This window comes from Chrysemys picta, chromosome 6, assembly GCF_011386835.1.
Source record: "Chrysemys picta bellii isolate R12L10 chromosome 6, ASM1138683v2, whole genome shotgun sequence".
Classification (NCBI taxonomy): Eukaryota; Metazoa; Chordata; order Testudines; family Emydidae; genus Chrysemys; species Chrysemys picta.
In genome coordinates this window covers 95,020,086-95,047,886 of record NC_088796.1, presented here as the reverse complement: position 1 = coordinate 95,047,886, position 27,801 = coordinate 95,020,086, and the positions used below count along the sequence as shown (strand labels likewise).

The following is a 27,801-nucleotide window of genomic DNA, read 5'->3' as shown; positions in this document are numbered from 1 at the left end:
GCAACAGTCATTATGGTCTTTCAGTGGTCTGCTTCTTCTTGTGACTCTGCCGTTCAGCCATTTTAGTCCCACTCTTTCCAGGGGGAAAAGCATCCAAATAAATAATAGTCCCCATCCTTACATCCAGTCTTTGGCCCTCAGTTCCAGGCCCCACACTCCTTAGACCCCATCTCTCAGGGATTTTAACTGTCCTTATCCCCTTATGTCAGGGGAGCTTTACACCACTTTCCCAGTGGCTGGTAGGGGAACCAAGGCCCACCCTCTATACTGGGTTCCAGTCCAGGGACCCTCAAACAAGCAGACAAGGTCTGCCCTGTCAGACACCTTGCAGCTGCCTCTCTGAACTCTTTCCTACTATTAGCCTTTCTTCAGGCCTTTTCCTCAGCCATTTCCTGGGCTCTTTGTAACAAGCAACACTTCCCCAGGCTTCTCCCTGGAAGTGCAGTTCTTATCAACATGTCAGGGTCAGCCACAGGAGCCTGTTCCAATCCCGAGGCTTCTAGGTATTCTCTTTATAGGCTTCCTCCACACCTACAGGACCCTTCCTGCTCCCCCAGCATGCACGCATGCTCACTCTTGTGCATGCTCTCTCTCCCCTACTGCCACCACCATGATGTAAAGTATTGCCTTCTCTCCCTCCAGTCCCCTTCTGCTGCAGACTTTCTGCTGTTGCAGCAGCCTCCCAGCTGAAACTCATAATTAAGTGGAGCTGGTCCACTCTCCAGGTGCAGCCAGGGGGGCTTGAGGCCAATTAAACCACCTTAACCCTTGCTGAGCTAGGATGGGGGTATATACCCCCATTTGCACTAGCCCTTATGCTTGTGAAGACTCCTTCCATCTGTGAACAGAATATAAATTAATGCAGTCATCTTCCCAAGTCTGCAGAACACCTGAAACAATAGCTCTAAGAGCCCCTTCCTTTAAATAATAATGTATATGTTAACATTAACTATTTCACCTCTCACCAACTGTAGAGGCAGCAGGCTCTGATTTGCAAGGGCTCTGGCTGAATTACATTTTGGGAATGTGGGTGTATGTCTAGTAAACACTAGAGATTGACTGAAGCAAGAGTAGCTGTCTTAGGGGAAAAAACCCTGATTACATGGTAAAATTGATATTAATCGCCTTGATAGGTAAATTTCAATATCCAGGTAACTCCTTTGCTCCTCATCTGCCTTTAAATGATCCAATAACAGCTGTAGTAATCAGTGTTTTTTTTTTCCCTCCAGTTATGTTTGGCTAGAAGAATGCAGCTCTCATAAGAGAGTTAGCCATACCTTTATCTAGGGCCACACCTGAAGATTTATTCAGCTAGTATAGAACATGGCTTCTATTTACTTAATGGTGTTTCTTGCACAGAGATAGCAGCAATGTTTCTTCCTCTGTGCTGACTTCCCAATTATTTCCAGGCTCAGTTAAAGGGATTGCTTTTAATCTATAAAGCCCTTTATGGTTTGGGTACTGTCATTTTAAGGAATAAGGATGGTCTATAGTTGAGGCACTGGACTAGGATTTAGGAAACTGAGGTTCAGGCCCGGATTCTCAAGTATTTAGATACATAACTTGACTTTATTTCACTGGGAGTTGGTCACAGACTTTTTGTTTAACCATGGGCACATAACTCAATCTCAGTTTCCCATTGATAAAATGATAAAACTTCCCTGTTTCACATGGTTATCTTCATAAATAAAGATCTTGGAGACAATAAGATACTACATTGAAGGGGTGTGTGGAAAAGCCTACTCACCACAGACACACCCCCTCATGTCTAGGCACAGCAACAGCTTCCCTCCTTTGGGGCCCTCTGCCAACAGCCACTCTGGAATTGCAGTGATCAATCTCTTCCTGTGAGTTGGCCCTCCAGCCCATGTCACTTAGTCCTGCCCCTTCCAGGGAAATCTGAGTCCAACATGCCAATGACCTGGCACCATCACACCAGAGGTTCAACTCAACTTCTGGCTTTTGGGCCTTCCAGCTCTTAGCACCAGGGTTTTCACATCCCAACCCTAGATGGGCTAGTAGAGGAACCTAGAGCCATCCTGTTCTCTGGGTTCCAGACCAGGGACTCTGTATGAAGCAGATGAGGTCTGTTTGTCCAGACCCTCTGCTACATCCCAAGGCTGCTTCTGCCCATGGCCTGGAGTGAAGCATTTCTCACTGCCTCTTCCCCAGCTGACTCATCTGCAGGTCCTAAAAGAGAGGAGATCCAAATTAGTTGTAGAACGAAAGTAACATTCTATACCAGCCCTACTTTTGTATGTAAGGAGTGTCTAATTAGGCTCTAGCCCCCACTGGTCCTTCTTCCTTCCTTCCTTCCTTCCAAGCAGTTACTAGTTAGGCTCTGGCCCCAGGCCTACTTTCCTTAACAGGGTTTACTCAAGAGCTCTACTCCCCCTTACATCCAGCCATTACTAAGTTGGGCTTTTCCTCTTTTACCTGCTCCCTCCAGGTTTTATACCTTTCACAGGTGTAACAGGGTGGGGCTGATTGGGCCCACAGACTCTCATTAACCCTTTTTTGGTCAGTGTGGGGTCTGTGTACTTGGTCATATAGAAGCTATATAAGTACCTTGATAGATATTTCAGAGACTTCTTCTTTCTCCTTATGTTTTCCCCTGATATTTAACTCACCATGGGGTACACCAGCTATCTTACCACAAATGTACATGTTAGGAACTGATGACAGGTTGTTCTCTAGAAAGAAATCATACCTTCTAGTCTGAGACAGCCCAAGCTAGCTAACCTTCAGGGTATGCTGAAAGGACTATCTGTTTGCTCAGGCTTTTGCCTGATGGGGTGAGTTGGAGAAGAAGGATATGTACCTTAGAAAGGAGTACACAGGATTTTATTTTATTTTATTTTATTTAAATTAGTTTTTTTGGGGGGTGGGCCTCTAACAGACATTGGCTCTGGTTGCTAATTGTGTTTTGTATTCACAACAAAGTATATTTACATGTGCTTACAGACAAATGATAAACATGTTTTATAAATTAAAAAGTAAACATTCTCAATAATAGTAGTAAAAGCAGGTGATATATCAAACTGTATGGCAACAAGTATCACAATCACACGGAGAAGACCAGCATTATCTCTATGCCGTATCCCATATTGTGCTGTGCAGATGACCCTGGATTTGTTCAGTCACCAATGGTTTATCAAGTTGTTCAGATACCAAAAAGACAGTCAAACATTATGATGAGGCGTGTAGTGTAAACTCATACATGGAGAGATGGATGGATGGATAGCTAGAGACTAGACAATGATTGGATAGGTTCTCAATTAAGTTAAATCTCAGTTAAAGGTTAATTGGTAATATTTTAGCTGTGTATCAGATTTGCACCATCACCTCCATGAAGAGGACATTGTTAATAAATCCCACCCAAGGGAATATAACTTTCACAAGCCCTAATGAGCATTGATCTCTGCAACAACCACCACCATCACCTTGATAAACGGTCTCTACATCAAAAGATGATATGTGGTCAAACCCAACTATGGTAGCAGATTCATTCACCTCTTGATTTGATACTATCTGCCCAGGGTGAAAAAGACTGGCTCCAGCATGGCTGATTTTCCAGGCAAAGATGGAAAATTGCTCAGAGCACTCAGTCAAGGAGACATCTCAGGCTACAGTTTGGATGAACCAGTCTAAAAATATATATATATATAAATATGTACAGTACTTACTTGTCAAATAACTTTGTTATTTTTTGTTGGGAGGAGATATGATCTATTTATTTTGTCAGGTTATATTTCACTTGTTTAATTAAAAATACATAAGTCTTTGAAGGGAATTAAAAGATGTTGAAAAAGAAACAGCTGAAATAAGTAGCTTTAATACTAAACTTTTATTAGGCTTGTCTATGAAGGGAGACCATATAATATCTCTAATAGCAGCAAATAAACTGTAAGCATTTTTAATGGATTAAAATGGATTTTTCAACATCCATAAGAGATTTCATCACTGACACCATTCCTTGGATACAGTGGGCACCCTTAGAAACTTGTTAGGTGCCTTAGATAACTTTATCCCTTATTTGCTGTATTTTAGGTACTCCCTATAGTATGTATAGGGAAGTTTACATAATACGGTGCACACTGAAGTAACTTACCTAAGACAAAATTAGCATATTTTAAAGGAAGAACAGGAGTACTTGTGGCACCTTAGAGGTGCCACAAGTACTCCTGTTCTTCTTTTTGCGGATACAGACTAACACGGCTGCTACTCTGAAACCTGTCATTATGCAAGGCACTGCATTTTGCCGTATGGAAAAAATTTGTTAGTCTCTAAGGTGCCACAAGTACTCCTGTTCTTCTTTTTGCGGATACAGACTAACACAGCTGCTACTCTGAAACCTGTCATATTTTAAAGGGTGACCCCTCTTATTAAAGGAGGGCAAGAACTATTTCTAAAGTCTCATTTCTTCCCCTGAGTCCAAAAGAGACTAGCCACGCATTCATTCACTGGATCATGCCGTGTTTCTCCTTCCTTGAGTAATTGTACATTATTGACCTTTGCCCTCTCCTTCCCCCAGCACCCCTTACCATTAACTTGTTGCCTCACTATTTGTTTCCTATCTGAAATTAGTTTTTACGTTCCTCCGTACAGTGATCATGTCATTTTCTGTATATGGCTGTTAGACCGTTGGGCTCTGTAAAATCAAATGATACTAATATTTAGGGTTTCTGATCCTGGACGTTTTTAAGCATATCAGAAATCCAGCAGACTCCTGCCCTGGTTTAAAAAACAACAACCCGCCCTGGAATGGAACTTATGGGTTTTTAACTGGGGTGGAGAGGTGGCTGCAGGTCAGTGACTTTACAATTATTTTCACCCCTTTACGTCTGTAGTCTAAACTCCTACGACAGCACACTCTCGGTCGGGTCTCCCACTCCAGCTCTCTAGGTTTACAAGTGTTGAGCCCTGTTTGGAATTTCTTTCTGATTGGCTAAGCCAATGTTAGTGACATCAGCCAACTTACTTTCGATTGGCCAGCTGGTTGCTGGGACTGTAGGACTTCCAGCTAGGCAGTTAACCCGATAAGTGCTGGAAAGCCAAACTTGGAAACCTGCTAGGCAGAGAGGGCTATGGCTAAACCACAAGGAAAGGGATTTAGTCCATTCGGAAAGCAGCAGTGTACGGCACCCTGCGAGATTAAGCTGAAGTCAGAAGGAGCTCGCTAAAGAGAGTTTTATTCAGGCTGGAGCTCAGTAATAAGTGATTACGATTATATATTTATTTCAGAGTCCTCCTGCATCGCCCTTTTAAATCGCAGCACTCAGACTCCCGGAGTAGCACGAGGCATTGGGAGGGAATATTAGGATTGGCCGGGCTCCTCGTTTATAGACACACCTCTCATGCAAAAAGGCTCTTCTGACTGGAAGGGGGAGAAGGTAAACAGAGTTGAATCACCCTCCCCGCTGACCAATTGGTGGGGGGCTTGGAACCTTACGTGATGGGATTCTGCGAAATTGTTACTGAGCAAGAGCATGCCGGAACAGTGAGGAGCGGCAGGCGAGGGGGGAGTGAATCAGGCAGTGGGCAGAGGGGGGGCAAGTGTCTTGTAGACCTGGAGCTTTGTCTGCTATTTCAACAGAGCGTCTTGATGAGTGGGTGAATGTGCAGGGAATTCTAACGAAGGCAAAGCGGCTGGGTGCATTTCCAGAGCTCCTCCTGCGATTATTTTTTGGGGGGGCGGGGGGACACACCTTGGGTCCTTTTAAAACGCTGGATTACTTGAAATTACCACTAGTGACAGTATTTCCAAGAGAGAGCCTTATTATAGCCCGTCAATGTGCTTGTCATTGGGAGTGAATTGAAATCTGGAGTTTCTGGTGATCACGGGTAAGGGGTCTAGGAGTGCAAGAAGCCCTAGTGTAGCACCAGATTGTGGATGCTGCCTTTGGAGTCATGGATTGTTATATAAAGATGAGTGGCTGAGTTCGACTCCTTGCTTGGATACTAACGCATACCGCCCCACCCCCTCGCTACTGATCTTGCAGGCTGAAGGCACCAGTGCGCTGATTAAAAACCCCGGGGGGTACGACAGAGAAGTTTCGGTGCCTGGATTTTGGTTCTCCTCTTTGGTGGTTACTCGTCTGCAGAATGTCAGCAGTTGCCTACATGGATTTTGTTGCTGCTCAGTGTCTGGTTTCCATTTCCAATCGCTCTGTGGTACAGGAACAGGGGGCTCAGGATGCAGAGCTACTGAAAATGCCCGATGAAGAAGTGACCAGGGACCTGAATGACCCCAGGGATGCCTGGAAGGATTATTGCACATTGGTCACAATTGCGAAAAGCTTGTTGGACCTGAACAAGTACAGACCCCTCCCAACCCCTTCCATCTGCAGTGACAGTGTAGAAAGTCCAGATGAGGATGTAGGATCAGACAGCGACGTGACCACTGAATCTGGGTCGAGTCCTTCCCACAGCCCAGTGGAAAGACAGGATTCTGGCAGTGTGCCCAGCTCTCTCTCTCTCCTCCACAGTGGAGTGCCTGCAAAGGGGAAACTAGCCACTGAAAAGAGACACAAGTGTCCATACAGTGGATGTGGCAAAGTCTATGGAAAATCCTCCCATCTTAAAGCCCATTACAGAGTGCATACAGGTTAGCTGTGGTCTCTCCATTGCAGAGGGGGCTGTCGGGGTTAACTCAGTGTTACAGGGCAGCTTTGGCTATGCAACACTGATTTTAAGTCATGAACATTATCCTTGTTCTTAAATGCTGCAAATATAGACAAATATTAATGTTAAGGAAGTTGGTTGTCCTGGTTTGAACTCCTTAGAAATTATTTTATTATTTAACCTGTTTTCCTCCCATCCTCCATTTTTGTGTCTCATCCTTGTTGTTATTAGCTATGAATTCAATGGCTTTCTGGCTACATTCAGTCTATGAAAGCACAGTATGTTACTGAAATTATATGGAACGTTTAGGGTAGAGAGCAAAGGGTGTTCTACTGGTTTGTCATGTTGTTGAGATATTTTTCTCTTCCCTGCATCTGTAACACTGAGGTTTACACTGGGAAGATCAGGCCAGTAGAGGAGCTGTTCAGTCTAAAAATGGTATAATCTGCTTCTCTGACAGTAGCAAGAATTAACCAAAAATTGCATGGCAGCTGTATGCAGTAGAGCCTTTTAGGGACTGCTCAGTGTTCTTTTAGCCTCATGCTTGTTGTTTTTATGCTTGCCAAGCTGGCTTCATGTTTGGCCAGGAGTCTTCATAGAGTTTTAAAATAACACTGCTTAGTACAGCATAGAATTTTGACAAAATAGGGGATGACGAGTTAGCCTCTGATTAGCTACTTACCCAGTCAGATTTCAGAGCTTCATTTTATTCATCCAGTGTGTTAGGACTTGTCCCCATGAGCTCTGCTGTGAGATTAAGGGCGTGGCCAGTTTCTGAGGTCGTGGATTGATGACGAATTTTATGAATTCTCATAAGGAAACATGTAAAGTTTAACTCCTACATGAATCGGAATGTGAAAGGTCTAGTAATTAATGAACTAAGATCTGAAAAATAGACAAGGAGAAAGGCAGTGAAAACTCCGCCTTTAGAAATGTAACCATCCTTGACAAGGCAAATATACTTGTGATTAATCAGCACACTGAAGGAAAGTTGTTAGGTGGTTAATATTCTAATTTACAAAGATGATGGACTGGTATGCCTCTTAAATCAGACTTGCTGGTATAAGGCTACAGCACACTGGGTCCTAAATTATATGACAGCCATATTCATTATAACCATTTATATTATAACACTGCTTTTAGCAGACTCTCTTTGTGAAGGTATTGAGCATATTTTTAATGAGCAAATGTTTTTAAGGAAATGCTTGCTCCCCCTCCCCAATAAACATAGCAAGAATAGAGGGACAAATTCTCTGCTGATGTAAATGGGCACACTTCCATTGACTTCAGTGGAATGTGGCCCATATTTTTAAAATACAAGCACATGAGTGTGATACACACTTAACTAGAAGGGCAGCTGCTTTTAAAGATCAGATGTTGGGTAATTCTCAACCACTGTATTTAACTTTCAAAGCTAAGTGCATTCCATCAGCTTTACAATTTGTGTTTTGATAGCACCTGTTCACCATCATTTTAGTCTGCTCCCATGAGGGGACTGGATGGCTCAAAATACTAGTAATACAGGGTTACAGTGCTATTAATTTTTACATCGGTGTTCTGAATGCAGTATAGGTCAGTAGTGGCCAAAGGTAAATTACTATTATATTATGGCTGTTTAGTGGCCTGTGTGAAATGAATTGGTAGTCTCAGTCTAGTTTCTAATGAATGGGTTTCCACATCACTCTCCCTTTCTATCACACACACACACACAACATAAACTCCATCATGACAAACTTGCAACGTTGTTGGCAAAATCAGTGAAGAGACTAAGGACTGAATGGACATTAGAGGGAAATTTCAAAAGCATGTAAATGACTTACAGCCCAAATCCTTAAAGGTACCTAGGTGCCTAAGTCCACCATTTAGGCACCACTGACACTTTCAAAGTTGCCACTGAGCTGCCACCTAACCCCATAGATGCCCAAGTCTCCTAGCTGCCTTAGTTTCCACTGGTCAACATTTGCAAAGCTACTCCACAGTTAATGAGCTGCTCAGAGATCCATATCAAGCCAAAGCCCCAAAGTGAGATTAGATGGGGGGATGCCTATCTCACTAGTGAGGCCTGATCTGGTAGGCATGCTCTGAACATGTCTTAAGACCTGATACCTGTTAGACCCCACAGCTGAAGGCAGGTCACCAATAGGTGGAAGGACAACAGAGTGCCCATACAAAAGACACATGGGGGCACAGGGAAATGTAGAATGTGTGAGAGAAAGGTATCAAGCGAGAACAGGGGAGAGAGACGCTATTTTGGTTGGTAGGACATGGCCTACCTAAGTGGCTGATCTGACTCCGGTGCCTAACTCCAGGAGAGGGCTCATGGCTGAGGATCCTGAGCGGAGGGAGGCATCTATCTCTAGGCCACATGCAACAGGTCAGCCACTTAGGTGCCTAAGCCCCACCCCTCTCCTTAGCATTTCACTCCTGGCTAACCTAGGCAACTCCCTGGGCAGCTGACTGGCTTCTGAAAAATCTCTTCCTTAGGTGCCTAACTCTCCCCATGCACTGTACAGGGAGCCTGAGTGGCTGGCTGCTTAGGGTTTAGGTATTCAAATGCTGCGTGGAGCAATACCTAAATACTTTTAAGGATCTGGGCCTAAGTCTCATGACTTCCAATGGGACATATGCTCCTAAGTCACTATGGCACTTTTGAAAATGTTACCCTTAACCTAACTTTTGACCCCCTCCAGGTGGCATATTTAGCCTAGGGGGATGGGTCACATTGACAGGGCAACAAGGAGACTATTGCATTGTCCATGCTATTCCTTTTCCATAGAGGACATCAGTCTCCAGTAGTGTCACAATGGGGTTTTTCACCGGGACTAAATTCATAAGACTGGATATGCTAATATGCACAGGCTAGCTCAAGTGGTTTAGCGTGTGAGGTAGTATGGCAAAATGTTAACCTAGCAGTAAAAAAAAAACCCAAAAACTGCTATAGTAATTCAGATGTCCACAGGCTCTCCGCAAAAACTGTAAACATGGTAATTGTAGGCTTTTTTTTTTTCAAATTGTCATATAAGTCCTTTTAATTCAAGTGTCTGAATAAAACCATTACCACACATGTAAATTGCAATAGGAGACACAGTACTTGTGTATGGGGCTATTTAAAAGTTGCTGTAAATAAGAGTTGTGTGTAAGTGTAAAAGTAGAGTCTCAAAGGAAATCAACATCACTAGAAGTTGGAAGTTTACCTTCCAATCATAGCATCTCTGTCGCAGATTACTTTGTTCTTTTCTGAACTTTCTATAATAGTGGTGGTGGAAAAAGAAGAAATCTTTATCACAGAAATTTATACCACAGGGCACTGCTGTAATAGTTATACACTAAGAGCAGATTTATGAAAGAAAATGGCTAAATCTGAGTTACAGTGAAACTCCCATTGAACAGGCTTTCCCTTTGGCCTAACAATACTACTTTGCATTGCAATGAGGAAGACCTGTCTTGTGCTCTCCATGCTGAAGGGCTACTAAAGCAGCATGCTTAGCTCAGGCAGGGCAGGTGAACAAGGAGAATGGTTGGGTGTCTTTCAACAGCAATCCCTGTGGTTAATTAAAGAACCTCACTGATTGCCTATGGGAGCAAGGAAAGGAGTACAGTTATGCTTAACTTGTTGGGTTGGTAGTCATTTCATAGAACCTTATGGAGAAGGGAAAGTCTACCTGAACTTCCATTTATCTTCCTAGTAAAGAACTTTGTGGATAGAATGTAGTCCTAATTTCTAAGCCTCAACAAGTGAAGTTTGTGGGAGGAAAAAATATTCCATTTGCCCACTTCCAGCCCATAGATACAGACAGAAACTTGAGAAGAAGGGAAAGACATTTGTCACAAAACTAGGTTTTTTTTGTAAACTCTGTCTTTTAACTTACCCTAGGGCCTTTGTGGTGTCTGCCCTGCCATTTCAGGTCCACTATTTACTCAGAACTATGGTAGCTAAATGTAGGTGAAGATTTGCAAATTTCTGGCTGGCAAAAGACAAAGAAAATTACAGTATCATTTCCAGTTTGTTCCCAGAGCTCAGGAATCCATCCTATTCTGAAGGAGACATCAGCTGGAATAGCATTTTGGTTGTTGACATGCAGATTGACATACTACACATTGCTTCCAATTTCCTATCACCAGTATTGTTATAACAAGTAAGTTTTAAAGTGGAATAGGGTTTACCATGGCCATGTATGAAGTGGATACCCATGGAAACCTAGTAAAGGTTAATGTTAATAACAGTTTTCAGAGTAGCAGCCGTGTTAGTCTGTATCCGCAAAAAGAAGAACAGGAGTACTTGTGGCACCTTAGAGACTAACAAATTTATTAGAGCATAAGCTATATGCTATATGCATCCGAAGAAGTGGGCTGTAGTCCACGAAAGCTTATGCTCTAATAAATTTGTTAGTCTCTAAGGTGCCACAAGTCCTCCTGTTCGTTAATAACAGTGTACTGCAGTTTTCAGTGATTAAATAACACCACAAATATTCAGCTATATTCTTTAGTAATAAACTCTCAGCGCTTTCCAGTGTGAACAGAGTTAACTTTAGCTGATGGACTAGTAAATGATACTCATCGGGAGAATTACTTCATGAATGGGAGAACAGAAAAAGCTGGTGTAGCCTCCACAGTTTACCCAAAATCTGTACCTATAAATCAAGGATTACTCCAGTCCCATCTTTGGAAGAGGGATAAAACAGATAAGTCACTAAGGGAAATCAAGACAGTACCCTGGGCAAATAGAATTCTTGAACTCAGCACGTGAGTGTAAAATACACATGCCAGATTTAAAGTCATTCCAAGAGTGATACATTCTGTAGCCACAATGAGGTATTTCTTGATTGGATTGGCCAGGGACATATATGACTACACATTGTAGAGTTAACTATCCATCTTCAGTGATTCCTTCCTTCCTTCATTCCCCCCCAAATAACCAACCAAAAAAAACCCCCTTCATCTCCATGGTTTCATGAACCTTTGAAATCAACCTGGTATTTCTCAATGAGAACTTGTTTTCCAGGGCAGAGATTTGATTTCTCACTGGCTTTGCAGCCTTTAGCACTCTTAGTTAAAGTAGATGCCCATCAATAGTTACTGCCACCTTACGTTTTTCATGTTTATCTTATTCTATCTTGAAAAATGGTTTCAGAATGTTTACTCATTGTACCTATGGTCTGTCTTTTACTAATATCCCATTTCACCCATGCATACCAACTAAGCAAGTTCAAAAAGTTTAGTGACCACTCGTGTATGTTGTATTGGTGTGAAACTAAAAACACACAGGTACATCTTGTCCAAGCTGATAGAAGATGGGGGATGAAATACCAAACTAAGTTACAAGAAAAGGGGAACTGCATGATCAGAGATTTTTCATCTTCTTAACTGCTAGTTCAAAACCAGCCCCTCTTGCAGAGACCAAAAGTAACCATCTGATAATTGGTTGCCTATGGCCTGCCCTCATGACTCCTGCTCAAAACTAGCTTGAAAATTAAAACCCAAGACATCACTAAAATTAAATATTAGACTGAAACATTATTAAGAGCAAGATTACTATTATGAATTATTTCTGGTAGCAACTATGAAGTGCTTGGAACTTTCCAAATAGAAAAGAGGGCCTGGCCATATTCCCCAAGGACCTCACAATTTAAAGACTGTCTCTCTCTTTGTCTTGAAGATAGGGGAAGGATGCAATACATATACAATTATCTTTAGAATGTGTATACAAATATAATGAAAATAGGATATGTACAATTATATCCAACTACTTCTCAGAGTTGATATTATCAGTGGCAATTTTCCCATAAGCATCATGATAGAGGTGGGTCTTCAGGAGACACTTGAATGTGGCAAGGATCTGGGTTTTCCAAATGAACTCTATAAGGCTATTCCATGCATAGGGAATAGCATAGAAGGTACAGAACCATAGGCGATGCAGTTGCAGATAGACGGGCAGTTGAGTCTGAAGTCACTGGTGCAGTGGAGAGGCCAGGTAGAAGTGGGTGGATGGTTGATTTAGAGAAGTACAGCGCATTAGCTTGGAAATAGTCTCTTTGTTGCCAATTTATATTTTGAATGAGGGTAGAGCTAGGGTTTATAGGCTTAAAGCTTTTAATAAAAAAAATATGGAAGGCGAAAGGAGGATGTAAGCAAGAAGGGTGAAAGAAAGCCAGTAATTGGACAAATGGCAATTGGTGATGATGGTCTCCCCCCATATGGCAAGAGAGGAAATGGGCAGCAACATAGGTACCAGGAGGCCAATTCTGTCGGCTGTTACAGGATTAGTAGAAGCCTACTCAGTTAGGGAACCCAGGCAGACCAGAGGCCCTGAGTGCTCCATACAGCAGATGCACTTGCTCCTAAGATTTGGCTGTAGATCCTTGTGTATATCAAATATTCATAATGAACAAGGATTTCCCTGTATTATAAGTGCTTGGAAGATATAGATCCCCTTGAGAGTGCTATAAAGTGCATGAGGTATATACATTCTCTGCCTCCTCAATAGGGCCTTAAAGCAACCCATGTCAATATGCGAGTCAGAACCAGTCCAACAGTGCTAGAGTTTTGTAACAATATAACAGCAGCTATGCCCTTAAACTCCTCCTTTGACATTTTGCCCTTGATGATATTCACTGATAGGTTAAGGGTGGAGACATGGAGCCACAGATCTGAGTTCTACTGTCCGGAGGGAAGGCAGGGAGCAGCATTTCTGTCACAACAGAGACACAACTGATTGATGCTGCAACACAAACTGCATTGTGAATCCAGGCTCCTTATCAGTTTAGACTGCTCCTGACTACATTACTTTCCCATTTATTTTCTGAACTATCCCTAGTTTGTCAGACAGTACAGATGTGTATTTTAATGGGGAAAGTTTGGAGCATTTTCTTGGTGCTTTTGAGTTTCAAATGGAAAATCCGAAATCTAACATTTTAAGCTTCTTATTCAGTACAGGTTACACAGGTAATGCATTTATAATATGGCTGAAGATCAGATAGCAGTGCTCAAAGGGGATCTTGATAAAAATGTGTGAAACCATTATTCTCAGGGATTTATAAAAATGTGAAAACTCGTATTGTTACCAGACTGAATGGACAGATTCTCTATCCAGGAGAAAATTATTTGTTTGCAATATTTGATAAAATTTAATTACATTGCTTGAAAGGCTAGAAGGTTGAACAAGTTAGGCAAAAATCATTCTCCTATTTTCCATATGTTTTTTCTGATGCTTTCTTGTATTTCTGTTTTTTGTTGTTTTTTAAGAGAATTAAGTATTTATTAAATTTCACATTTGGAAAACTACCAAAAAGTGTTAGTGGTCACACTACCCAATCAAAGCAAGGAAAAGCACATTTAGAAGGGAATCAGAGAGCAACAAAGTGGCCTTATCTCAACTGCTTTACTTTATCCTTTCACACCAAGAATGTAACTCCTGGTGCCAGCAGAGGACACATTGGAAGAGCTGACTCTAATGAGTTATTGCACCTTGTTGTGTCTTGGTACTGGAGAACACTTGGTATATTTCTTCCTAACCTGATTTTGTCCGTTTGTGTGTGCATCCATTAGGATCACTATGGGTGAGTACATTCACCTTCAGTTGACTGAACTGCAATACGGCACCATCCTCACATTCATAAACTGACAGAGCTGCCAAACCTGAAAGAGAGGAAAGGGTTGGGGAAAACCAAGTTAAGTTTAAATGGCCAAATCCTAGGATAGCAAGAACAGAGCCCATTTCAAATAATCTTACTGTTGTCTTAATCCTGTGTTTAGACGCCAGCCAAGCACTCTTGTGCTAAAAAGCTCTGGAATGCCTTGCCGGCACTTTTTTGGGGGAGCCAGAATGGCGTTCCAGTACTGCTGATAATTGTAAAGTAAACCAACGATAGTGGTTATTGCTTTCATTCTTCACCTTGCAGTATGTGTGGTCGGTGCCTATGCAGCAAAAGGTGCATTCCGGATCTTTTTTTTTATGTCTTGAGAACTGATGCTAATTATAGTGACTGGCACCCTATAAATACCTAAGACAGATAGAGTCTCAGGTTGTCCTGCTGAATAATCTAGTACACTTTACATGATGAATAATTATTAAACTAGGGAATTCATAGATAATAATGAAAACTTTTTTTTTTTTTTTTTTGCTTCTGAACATAGGGGCAACAGATGTTAATTGGTGCAGTCAAAGATGTATTGAAGGAATCATAGCAATACTGAGATTAAGTTTGGTGGTTATGTGAATGTGGTGGCATTGTATCTTACCCATACTTGAGCAATTTGGCAAGCTAACTGCCATTTAAATCTCCCAGCACACCTGTCATGTGTCTGCCCACAAAATTACTATCTACGGGGCACAGGAACATACCACACTGTGGGTGGTACTTGCTCCAAGCAAGGCTAGCTACTGTGTTGCCCACATCACTGTGAGGCACCATTGGTACAGTGCCACTGTAGATACAAAGTGCTGGTGCAATAATCTCTATGGTGCAAATTGTCCTCCCATCACTGTCCCACAGAGCACTAGCCACTACATAGGGGGTCTGTTTGGCCTAGTTCTTCTACCTTGTTGGTTCAGGATCAAGTTTTCTGGAAGTCCCTTGCCTATATATATATATATAGTACTGCATACCTTCGATCTCATTGTGTGCTGTTTTTTGCCAGCACCCATAGCTTTGCGGTCATTGTGTGTTTCAGCAAGCCAATTTTGGAACATATTTCAGAAGGAAAAAGCTATTGTGCAGGAATGCTGCCAGCTGGCCAGAGGCAGATACCCAGGTGCTTGAGAGATTCAATTGCAGTTGAACTCTAATTAGGAAAACTTTGGATTATGACTGAGTGATGCAAATAGAGTGTGTGGCAGGGAATCACCCACTTGGGGGAAAGACAATATCAGGAGAAAAGTAAAAGGGCCTGAGATAACTGCAGCCAGTCTGGGTAAGGAGGAAAACCTACCCTTTTCCCAATGAACTGGACAGTATTTTTGGCACTCATCCATCTACAGAGCCTGAGGTACTTTGGATGGCACTGTGACACCTAGCACCTGGGCCATCAGGAGAAGAGAAAGGAAAAATATTCATCATAGCCCAGTCCATGACAAGGGATGTGGGCCAGGACCAGGAGGTGCCTGAGACCGTACAAGGATTCCAAGACCTCTTTGGAGAAGCTCAAGATCTGGCTACAGCAGCCAAACAGGTTGGGGGTGGACGTAGGAGACAAAGGAGCACGCAAGGTACATTGGATTTTATTATTTTCAGCAATCAGGATTGGTTTTGCATGCTTAGGGGCTGTGGAAACATGTTCTTGGGTTCTTTCAAACACCTTACTCTTACTGTGGGTGCTTACAAGATCACATGGTGCTAGAAGACCCCATTCTCCCTAGCTCTGCCATTACATCATAAGTGACAGCTTTCTTTACCCTCCCTCCCCGGTTCAGCTCCCCCAGATTCTGTCAGGATGGACAAGCCCCACCATAGTTCTCCACATTTGGCTAGAGGGCCCGGTGTCCCAAGTAAGGGCAGACGTTTCAGGCATGCAGTGAACTGCAGCTGGCTGAGACATGTCACAGGGCCAGGCTCAAAATGGAGGTCAAGCAAGGAGAACCTGTTCCAAGAGTCAAACAAACCCTGAAATATACTAAATGTAAAAGCAGAAGAGTATTGGACAGCATGATCCCACCATGTACATGATGTTCTCTCAGTCAGCCCATGTATCAGACAAAGGCATCTGTTTAGCTATCCACTCTTATCAAGCTGTAATTATAGTTCATTCTGCCTTTCTATTTAACATATGAGACACAGGCAAAAGCATTACTCGATAACAAGCTGCTCTATACCAACTATCAGTGAGGGTGTGGAATAATGACTGTGTCAAACTTCACTGTGGTCAGCCAACAATGCAGGGCAGAAATCTAGAAGAGATAATGTATTTTAGCCATGTTTTTCCACAGTCCTCCGTGAGTAATCGCTGGAAGTCTTTTGTAAAAATCAGTGCTCAATCTGAGCAATCAAATTAGGGGTAATGCTAATTTCCCTATACACCTACAGAAGTTCACTACACCTCTTCAGTCCCAGAACATGTCCTATATTCAGCCATGAGAACAACTCAAGTGTAGGATTATCAACTTTGCTCCTAACTTGTTCAAACCGACCCATCCTTTCCCATTCTGGAATCCTCAGCACAAAGATCCTCTCTATTTCCTGTTTGCCTGGATTAAGCAATTTTTTAGTCCCATTGAACTACAGACACCAAGCCCCACCCCTGCACACATTGTTTTCATTCCCGCTGGCTAAGAATTGGTTTTAAATTAGGGAGAGAATGTTAGTTTATATCCTTACCAGCTTAAATAGTAAGAACAGAGCATCTTGCTGTAAGAAAGCATTGGAGTGAGAAAGGAACCAGAAGCAGTTACTTTATTGCATTCCTTGGTACAGACAACTCTGGAATGTCATTAATTAGCCTATTAACATTCTTCTTCTTTCTGATTTCAGAGGGCCCGACTGCACCAAGGCCCAGTGTGGAAATGCTGGCACATCACTGAATGGGACAGCAAAGGCATCAGGAATCACAAATGATTGAACACTTGACCATCTCACCGGAAGGAAATTGAAATGACTCACAGAGGGTCATGTAAAGGGACTCTGATACAATGTTTAGATTCAAGGAGGAAAAAGCTGGTCATTTTTTGGAAAGACAAAACCAATTTAGGCAAGAGGACAGAAAACCAATGATGGAATGTATATGGCATGATAGTGAAGTGACGCTGCCGGATCAAGAGGTCCATAGAAAATTTCAAAGAGAATACATGGAGAAGCAAAGGCAGCTAGCACTATTCTCCCAGCACCTGTTTGCATTGTACAACCACCTCAGCATGATGCTATGGTACAGAACTGCAGCCCATACTGGACTGGCTCATCCCTGTCTGCTCCCTCTGCTGTGGTCTCCTGGCACTCTGGTGGTGAACAGGACAAAGAACTGGAGTATGCCGGACATACATTTTGTGGCCCTATAGCCCCGTAAACCAAATTTTTGTGTGCTTGGGTTATTTTTCTCTGGTTACTTATTGGAACTGGCCTGAATGTTTGTGGTTTTAAATAAAGTAAACTTGCATAATTTATTTCAGTGTTCAGAATCCATAAAATATACTTTTAATTTACCTTCATTACATCACAACTTCATTATGCCATAATATTCTTTACCCAGACTCAAACTGATATGTGCATACATAAAATGAAACCCACCATCAACAAAGGAAACAAAGATATTTAAGGGTAGCACATGTTAACCCTTCAGGCTTGAACAGGCAGAATGAACATTATCACCACACCCTCTTTCCACTACCCTGGCAAAATGTGTACAAAGCATCTCTGATTCATTTGGTTCACGTGCCTAGTACCGCCAACATTAACAAGTGTTAGATTCCGGTAGTGCTGCTTGTCTGCCTGTACATAAATTGTTGCAAGTTCCTCATTCCACAGACTCTTAAACACTTCACTGTTGCTTTCACAAATGTTGTGCAGAATGCAACAGGCAGATACGATGTCCACTGTTGCCGATTGCACTATTGCTGCACGTCAGCAAGCACCTCCACCTTGTTTAAAGCCTTCTAAATGCACTCTCCACTACCACAGTCTCTGTCAAATCAGCTATTTAATCACCATTTCTCTGGGCTTTAAGTATGGCTTCATGGCCAAGGGGAGCAGTGGATTTGCAGGTTCACAGAATCACTGAAAGCCTAGAAAAGAGGATGGTCCCCTTTCTCCTACCTCTATCTGCTCTTCAGGAGTTCAAAGTTTTAATATTTTCTTGTATCATGCACTAAGCTTATCCTAACTTCTGCATGAGACCTGCATGGAAATGACTTTTCTGTCCCACAAAATTTTTTGAGACTTCAAAAATGTTCCTATTGTGCATCAGAATATACCTGAAATTTGAAAATTGCTTCCCTTGGATAGGAAAGAGAAAGTGACTATCGACTGGTGGTTAGGGCATTTTTGGTATACACAGGCAATGTAGGGACACCACATATTGCCTCTCCTGCAATACTTGGTGAGTTTTATTTTCGGAGCTCCAGCAGAAAAATTTCTGCTGAGCGAAGAATGAGCTCTGACATTTCAGCCTGACTTCCATTTTAAGTTCATGCCTTGGTTATTGCTGAGCTTCCCAAAGAGTGATGGGATTTTGACCTCTTCTTCCACAATTCTCTTGGAGTCCCAGAATGCATTTCCAAATGTCCTGCAAGCCAGTGCTTCAGGACTTTGTGCCAGAAGGTGTGAGATAGGCATTCAGAGGGCAGTACAACTGAAACCCTTGAGGAGGGTGCTGTACAAGGATCTGGGGTAGACCTAACAGGACTGCCCGGGGGTAGGGGTAGGGGGCAAGTGGGGCAATTTGCTCCGGGCCCCGCAGGGGCCCCCAGGAGAATATAGTATTGCAACTTTTTTTATGGAAGGGGCCCCCTGAATCCTCTGGGCGGCCCTGAGACCTAAACCCAAAACAGAATGGCTAACATGGACACTCTACACCAGTGGTTCTCAACCAGGGGTCTGGAACCCCCCTAGGGGGCCTCAAGCAGATTTCAGGGGGTCCACCAAGCAGGGCCAGTGTTAGACTCACTGGTGCCCAGGACAGAGAGCGGAAGCCCTGCTGCATGGGGCTGAAGCCAAAGCCTGAGCAACTTGCTTCATGAGGGATCCTGTGGCATGGGGCTCCAGGCAATTGCACTGCTTGCTACCCTCTAATGCTGACCCTGGCTTTTATAAACAGAAAACCAGTTTTTGTGGCACAGGTGGGCAGTGGAGTTTTTATAGCATGTTGGGGAGGGTGGGGGGCTCAAAAAGAAAAAAGTTGAGAACCCCTGCTCTACACTATGAACTCCCAACAACCCCATTCTGTAGTATAGATGCAACCATGGCCTGTGTGTGCATGCACAGCAGACCTATAAAATTAAATTAATGTCTCCTTTCAGGGCAGTGGTTGTTTAAAAAGGCTTTCAACTGCACTTGGAAAGGTAGAGTGGGAAACAGAGAAACCTGGAAAACCGTAGTCAGAGCTCCAAGAGTTAGAATTATTCAAACAAGTGGCTTTCTCCCCTCTCTACTAGTGCTCTAGAGTGACTCACTACTTTTGCTACTCCTTTTATCCTTCTTCCTTGACCAAGGACCAGGCTTTTTCGGGGCTAATTCTAAATCAAGATAGGTTCAGAGTCATGTCCCCATCTCATGGGCAACATAAGAGTCCTAGTTTAACAACATAGAGAGTCCTAGCATATCCTTTTCAGTGTGGGGCAAAAAAGTCTGACAGGTCTCAAGGCATGCTGTGTAGCTAGAAGACTAAATTTCATAATATATTATCTGAGTGACTGTTTTCATCCATTAGACTCAACTTTTACCACTTTCACTAAAGTCATGCATTCCAGTCACAAAGCCTAGCAAACTAGTAAGAGACTGAGTAGAGATTCTAATCTGGGCAAGAGAGAATACCCAGTCACAGCAAACTCCATCACATCCCAGCTGGTGGCCAATGGCAAGACTTCTAATTGAGGCAGAGCCTTCAGCTGTGCAGTTAAAATGGTGATTGGAAGGCTCTGAATGTGGACATGAACCTGATGGCTCCTTTTACCAATCAAGAGCTTGACCTAGCTATAGCTCAACTGCATCCTGACAAGGCTCCTGGTCTAGATTACATCCAAATGTTTCTTTCTCACTTTGGGCCAATTTCCAAAAGCTGGCTATTTTGACTTTTGAATCATTGGACCCAGCTGCAGAGCAAAAGCTGTAGCTGTACCCAAGCCAGGGGAGCCATTGACAGACCCAGAGAGCTGCTGACTGAATTCTCTGCTGTGTGTTATTTACAAGCTGTTGGAGAGACTAATCCTGATGTGAATTAGTGAGGTAGTCGAGGTACCCTCAACTGCCTCACATTCAGAATGGAGTCAAGATGCACCCAAGAGCAGATATTCTGAGACACAGAAAACACATTTGAGTCAGGAAAGAAAGTTGGCATAGTCCTTATGAATCTGACAGCAGGCTACAACACCATGTGGCACACTGGGCCGACTGCCAAGCTACTGTGAATTATTCCTTGTAGGCCGATGGTGCAGTTCATTCAAGAAATGATCAATAACCAAAGCTTCATCCTGCAAGTTGGGGAGAAAATCATTCACCCTACATGTCAACACAATGGCCTCCTAAAGAGGGTCAGTATTGGCTTCTCTTTTGTTCACTGTATACGCATATGACCTTCCTGAAACACAGGCCAAGAAGTACGTGTATGCTGACTACATCTGTATTGCAGGCCCCAGAAATGACTTCCACGGGGTTGAAGAGAAGCTCAGCCAACACATGGCTATTTTGACCACGTATTCCAGTAGGGGAGATGAATTCTCAATGAAACCAGGGCAACGGCAACCACTTTCCATTTAAACAGTTGTCTTGCCAATCAGTTCTTCTCAATCTGTGTCCCAGGATGGCTTCTGAAATTCTAGCTAGTTATCAATACTTGGGAGTAAAACTCAACCGTAGCTGGACATACTGGCCGCACCTGAGACTCCTGAAAATGAAGATCTCTTCCCATACTGCCTTGATACGAAAACTGTCGGGAGCCTCCTGGGGAGAAGACTCTTTGGTCCCTGCTGTTTGGTGTAGCTGAATAGTGCTCCATGTTCTGGGGGAGCAGTTGCCACATTCAGCTTGTTGACATGAAGAATTTGTCATTCATATTATTGGTGACTGCTTGAATTATACACCAACCTTCAGTCTGTATATGCTAGCGCACATAGCTCCTTCAGTGAAAGACTATTAAGTCTGACAAAACTAGCCTATTACATCTCTGGCTGGCTGATGCCCCATTCTCAGACCAGAAACAACACACTGTGCCAATTCAAAGGTCTGCTCATCTTCAGAGGAGGAGTCCCGCTCCTGGGGACTGGGGGTTTTACACCCCTGCTAATCTATCAACACCTCTTTGCCATGGCAACTCACACACTTTTGGACAAGAGCGCTACATGCACAGAAGATCAGCATCACCAGGGTGCTGAAAACTACATCATAGGTTCTCTTTCCTACCAATGCTTCCAAACACACTACGTAAATTCAGGAGTGCATCACTGCACCTTCCTCCTTGTCTATATGATTATACATCTTGGACCAACCTCAACAGACTCCTCTCTGGCTTGTCCAGAGTTGCCACAACTATGCGACAACTTGGCCTGGTTTCTTCTCTACACTCTGACTGTGGGACCTCATTGCAGACAATAACTCACGTGGTGGAAGAGTACCCAACCAGGCATCAGAAGGGCAGTTTACAACGCCTAGCCTCCATTGATACAGAGACTATCCTCTGCTTACATAGCCTGGACATCGAGCTCTGACATCTACATATGACAGAGAGACACTAAGATCTAAAGCAGCAGTTCTCAAACTGTGGGTTGGGACCCCAAAGTGGGTCACAACCCCATTTTAATAGGGTCGCCAGGGCTGGCTTAGACTTGCTGAGACCCAGGGATGAAGCGTAAGCCCCACCACCCTGGGCCAAAGCCCAAGGGCTTCCGCCCTAGGCGACGGGGCTCAAATTACAGATCCCCTTGGGCTTCGGCTTTGGCCCCTCTGCCCAGACCAAAGCTTTGGCGGGCTCAGGCTTCAGTCCCCCCCTCCTGGGGTCATGTTGTAATTTTTGTTGTCAGAAGGAGGTCGCACTACAATGAAGTTTGAGTACCCCTGGTCTAAAGCCACCATTTTCTGGCCAGATCTCAGAGAATCTACTCCCATCATCATTCTCCCTGAATTCTTTGCTTTTGACTTTGTCAGTAATCCTCTCCTTGACATCTTATCCTCAATGGGCCTTTGTGATACTTTCCTCTCCTGGTTCTCTTTCTTCCTCTAGCTATTCCTTCAGCTCTAACTTCTTTCCTCTCATGCCATCTTCACTGATTAATTCTAGGGATTTTGATACCTGTGAATGCAGCCTGTGGGTGCCTAGGGCACCTCTAATGGTTATTGCCCATTCTTGACATCTTTGTTTTTGAAAGTATTCAGCAATGCACTTTGGGTTACGGTAATGGGTTTTGCTCCCTACACCCAGATGCACATCAGTCCATACTGCTGGATCTGACAATAAAGGGACAGTAACTTTTTAGCCTAGGAAGTTGAATTGAATTGACTTGAACCAGGAAGTTGAGCAGCTTTGTTTTTCTCGATTTGGAACTGTATTGGGGGCCTGGGTCCCCCCTTTGGTTTCTTTTCTCAACTCCAGATGACTTTGCTTAGTGAAACAGGAGTACCAGAAGAGTGTGTGTATTCAAAAATAATCATCGCATTTTTGAGGGGTGTTTGTTGACATGCTTCAGAAAGGAAAGAGAAAGTCAGCTTAAGTTTGTGGATACAACTCACATAAACCAAGTTCTAGTCATTCTGTTCTATAGAGCTCTTTATATTGCACTCATTACCACAGGATCTGCATGCCTACAAGTTGTCCTATACAAATACTCTGGCTGATACCCCCCTGACAGCTGTCTTGGTGAAAATTAAAGATCCCACAACACTAGTGTTCTAATCAGGACTCTCCATCTCAATTTAGAAAACCAACAAGTAGCAGATTTTAGGTCCTGATTCAGAAAAGCAACCCTGTTCAGGACAGCACTTAAGCATTTATATGAATAAAGTTAAGCATATGCTTAAGTGCTTTCCTGAACAGCTGTTTATGAACTAGTGGTGGAAACAAATTGGCACTTTGTTTGCTTACATAGTCACTGTGCATCTAAGGTGAAATCCTGACCCCACTGTAGGCAATGGTTAAACTCTCATCGATTCACTAGGATTTCACCTCAAGTATTTAGCATCATTGTACAGTGCTTTAGGTAAGCCAGAGTATGAAAGGTAGTATTGTGGAGTTGCTGATCTTGACTCCATAGTTTAAAAATGAGTCAGAAGTTTTAAGTTTAAAACCATTGTTTAGTATGAATCCCATTAAGATGGCAAAAGTCCAAAACGTAGACTATAAAGATTAAAACTATTTATATTTTTAATGGCAGTTTGATTAAAATTGGGTTATTACAGAGAATAATCAGCTTCAAATTATCCCCTTTTCTGAAGTTTTACACTGGATTGTCTCACCTGTTTTCCAACAACCTTTGAAAGAAAACTAAAGTGCCCTAGGATCTGTGCTTTGCAACACACATTGCTCTTCATGCAATGATTAATACAGTACCTGTTATACATAAGTGTCCTTCATCGGCATCATAATTTTAAACTTTTCTCCATAACTGAAAAGAAATGCATTACACTAACCTGCTGTAATGAGCAGTGATGCTGTAACACGGTCACTTGCAGGTGAGAGAGAGAGAGAGAGAGAGAGAGAATGCGAGCCATCCCTACCCAATACTCCTCTAACCTAGGGGGAAGCTCCCTGAGCTGGAAAAGAGGATATCATAAATTAAAATTTCACCTCTATTGAATGTGGTTTATATTCCCATGAATCTCACCACCCTGATTATCAGTCAAGTCCTTGAACCCCAATTCTAGAAGGCAAGTATGAGCTGGCACCTCATTTTACAAAATATGTTAACAGAGACATTGCACAAGGTCACTGCAGGTACAGTCAGAAGTAGAAGCCAGAATTAACAATGGCAGACTCAATTAGTATCCCTTCGCCACACAGCCTTTCTGATTGAATGTGCTTTGCTTAGCCTATCTTTAACTCCTAGACCAGGGGTCGGCAACGTTTGGCACGCGGCTCGCCAGGGTAAGCACCCTGGCGGGCCGGGCCAGTTTATTTACTTGCTGACGTAGCAGGTTCAGCCGATCGTGGCCCCCACTGGCCACTGTTCGCCATCCTGGGCCAATGGGGGCGGCGGGAAGCGGCGCGGGCAGAATGTGCTGGCTGTGGCTTCTCGCCTGCTAACCCTGGCGAGCTGCGTGCCAAACGTTGCCGACCCCTGTCCTAGACTCTCTTTTCAAGACCCGACAATAGACCCCAGGATTCCTGATCTCCAGTATGCTACTGTTGTCTGATAAACAGTTTAGTAACCCCTTATGAAAGTGTGTGTCAGGTCCTCTTGTGATTGACCTAACTGAGGGTAGCAAATACTCCTGTAGCTCTAGCAATAGAGATCTGGTTTGAGGGTTAAGGGTTCAAACCTTGCTGTTGACCTGTGTGAGGGGATAGTCTGGTTGCATGTGACAGTCTGTCTTTCAAGTTTTCTTTTTAAATATAACTGGTTTATTTAATTTACACAAAGAGAAGATATCCCATAACACATTAATAATTTACTATAATCTGTACTATTGGAATATGTAAATTATAACATGACCTCAAAATACAGATATTTTGCATTTCAACCATTTGCATCTCTCCCTTGGGGACCAATTCACTGAAGTACATGAAACCTGTGTAAAACATTAGGAAATTAATACACAAAAGCTTCATTTGGTGACTGATAAAGTTGCTTCAGGACATACCCCACCAACTGACACCTTGTCATTTTCACGCTTTTCAAGTTAAGGGAAAAATCTCCTGCATTTCTTGCCACTTTCACATGGCCTGCAGCGCTGTCGATAACACACTGCAGTGCTCCACAAGGTTTCATTTCCCCCTCCATCAGATACCCACAAGCAATACGTACCCCCACTTTCATCAAACTTGTACTCTATGCAAAGCCTTAAGAGTCACCTCAGCAGTGTTTAGGCAGAAAAACTTAACTGTATGGAATGTATGGCAGTCAGATGTGCTCATCTGCTCATACAACAGCTTCAGAGGCCACTTGAGATTTTGCACTGGAGTTTGATGAAGTCAGGGTATATACTGGTTTTTGGTATCTGTTGGAGGGAGACATGAAACTGTATGGAGCATTGCAGGGTATTACTATGGCATTATAGGCTATGTGAAAGTGGTAAGAAATGCAGGAGACTTTCCCCCTTAGCTTGTTATTCCCCTCATTGGTGTCGACTTTGTGATTTCCCAGGGCGTTCCCCGCCTCTTCCTGCTCCACCCCTTCCCACCTCCTCTCCTGAGCATGCCCCACCCCTACTCCTCCTCCTGCCCCCCAGAACCTCTTACACACTGAACAGCGGATCACAAGCAGGTGGGAGGCACTGGGGGGAAGGGGAGGAGCTGATCAGCGGGGCTGATGGTGCTATTTTTTTTCCTGTGGGTGCTACAGCCCCGGAGTACCCACAGAGTCAGCGCTTCTGATTCCCCTGCTTTTCAGGTTGTGAATTGGTGAGGTATTCCCTAATATCTCACCTTAATTGTCATTAAGCAACACGTGTATATGTTTATTGATTTGTGTAAGCTCTGTGGTATTTGGTATTGCTCTGCTGTCATCTTCTAGATTCCTGTTTTTCCTTCTAAACTTTCTGTTTTTATCATTACCTTCCTACAGGTGAGCGACCATTCCCGTGCACATGGCCCGATTGCCTTAAAAAGTTCTCTCGGTCAGATGAGCTGACTCGACACTACAGAACCCACACTGGTGAAAAGCAGTTCAGGTGCCCTCTCTGTGAGAAGCGGTTCATGAGGAGCGATCACCTGACAAAGCATGCCCGTCGCCACACTGAGTTTCATCCAAGCATGATTAAGAGATCAAAAAAGTCCAGCTCCACCTCATTTTGAATGATGGACTGCACTGGGGGAAAAAAGACATTGGTAAAGGCATAACTGATCAGCACAAGAAGTCTGCCACTGTACAGTTAATATTCCCTACTTGCATTTTTAAAGCACATGTAGCTGAAATTTAAAATAAATATTTTGTCCCCCGTGCTGATAACAGTCTTAAACGAGTGACTGCTGAGTGAGGTTGGGGGCAGAGATGGGGATCAGAGTAGATGATTAATTTCTTTTGTAACTTAAAGAATCAACACTGGTGTATATATGTCTGACTGGATGGTCTGACCTGTGACTCCACAATAGTGATTCCAAGGTCTTTGTGATTGCTGTGTCATAAACATGTTTTGTTGAACAATGTAATGCTGCTTGTATTTAAAATTTGTTTAGTAAAACCACTTTCCAAATCACTTAAATAATTCTCAAGTAAAACTCCATAGCACACATTTTAGAAGTGGGTTCACTTCTATCTCAGAATGATCCATCATTTAAAGACTGTTAATACATTACATGTGTTACTAATACCTGATTGATATACAAAAGTAAGTTGAATTTATACTAAAGAAAACTGGGTCTAATTTTTCTTTGTATGAACTATACTTTTGAATTTTTTTTCCAATAAAACTGTGTACAACTTAAGGTGATACTTTAAGCAAAAAAAAAAAAAAAAAAGGCAAAACTCTGACTTTTTCTGATATCATGTATATTTAGCTCTATTATTCAGTTACCAGAAAAAAAAATATAAGTCAGCCTAAATAATGTGGTAGGAGTATGACAGGAGAAATATACTTCTCTGAATTGTTCCTATAATTTCATTTGACAATATATACCGTACTGTACTATAGAAATGCCACTAACTGCTTTATTCTGCTGTTTTATTTGAATGGATGCACAACAGCAACTACCATGTTTAGAAACTGCTGCTTTTTAAAAAAAAAATTCTCTTCATACACTTGCCTTAAAGATTTATTCTCTTCATCCACTTGTCCAACTCCTATAAATTCCAGTGGGAGTTGTGTGTGCTATGGAGAGACTAGATCTTTCTTTAAGAGCTGTTTCCATTAGCATAGAGTGCTAAGTCTCCTTTATCTTTTCATAGCTGTTGTATAGAGTTGAGGGGGAAATCATGAGATAATTAGAACTACAATAAAGAAGGCATGTCATATTATTCCTTATGACATGAGCCTCACTCCTAGATACCTTGTATAGTACTTGTGTGTCATATACAACATATTTTATTATAATGGCAATATTACATTTATTTAAAAGCTATGATTTGCTTTTTAAGAGGAGTTAAGACAGCATTGAAGGAAAACTTAAGATAATTTACATTATCTGAGTTTTCATCTTTGTTAAGTTAAAAGCATGAACTTTAAAAAAAAATGTATTAAGGATTTTTCCCTCTTCATCCACTTGTATAGTGGAGAATTATGTTTACACACTTTTCTTTCCAGAAACATTCTTCTGGTCTTTTGTTTTTGCCCCTCCTTCAAAAGAAGGAAGGTGAGGTGCAGCCCTATTACAGACATCCAGGCCAAATTCATCTCTGAATTAACCACATTGAAGTCAGTGGTGTTACACTGGGGATGTTATTTGGGTCCTCTT

The 27,801-nt window shown here is 42.7% G+C and overlaps 1 protein-coding gene across 1 annotated transcript; it reads left to right on the top strand.

The window, feature by feature from the left end:
• The first annotated feature begins 5,482 nt into the window (after positions 1–5,482).
• KLF9 (KLF transcription factor 9) lies at positions 5,483–26,875 on the top strand. Its single transcript, XM_005297772.4, has 2 exons — positions 5,483–6,607; positions 25,976–26,875. Exons 1-2 carry the CDS (start codon positions 6,106–6,108, stop codon positions 26,203–26,205), a joined length of 732 nt encoding a protein of 243 aa, XP_005297829.2. The 5' UTR covers positions 5,483–6,105; the 3' UTR covers positions 26,206–26,875.
• Positions 26,876–27,801: the final 926 nt, after the last annotated feature.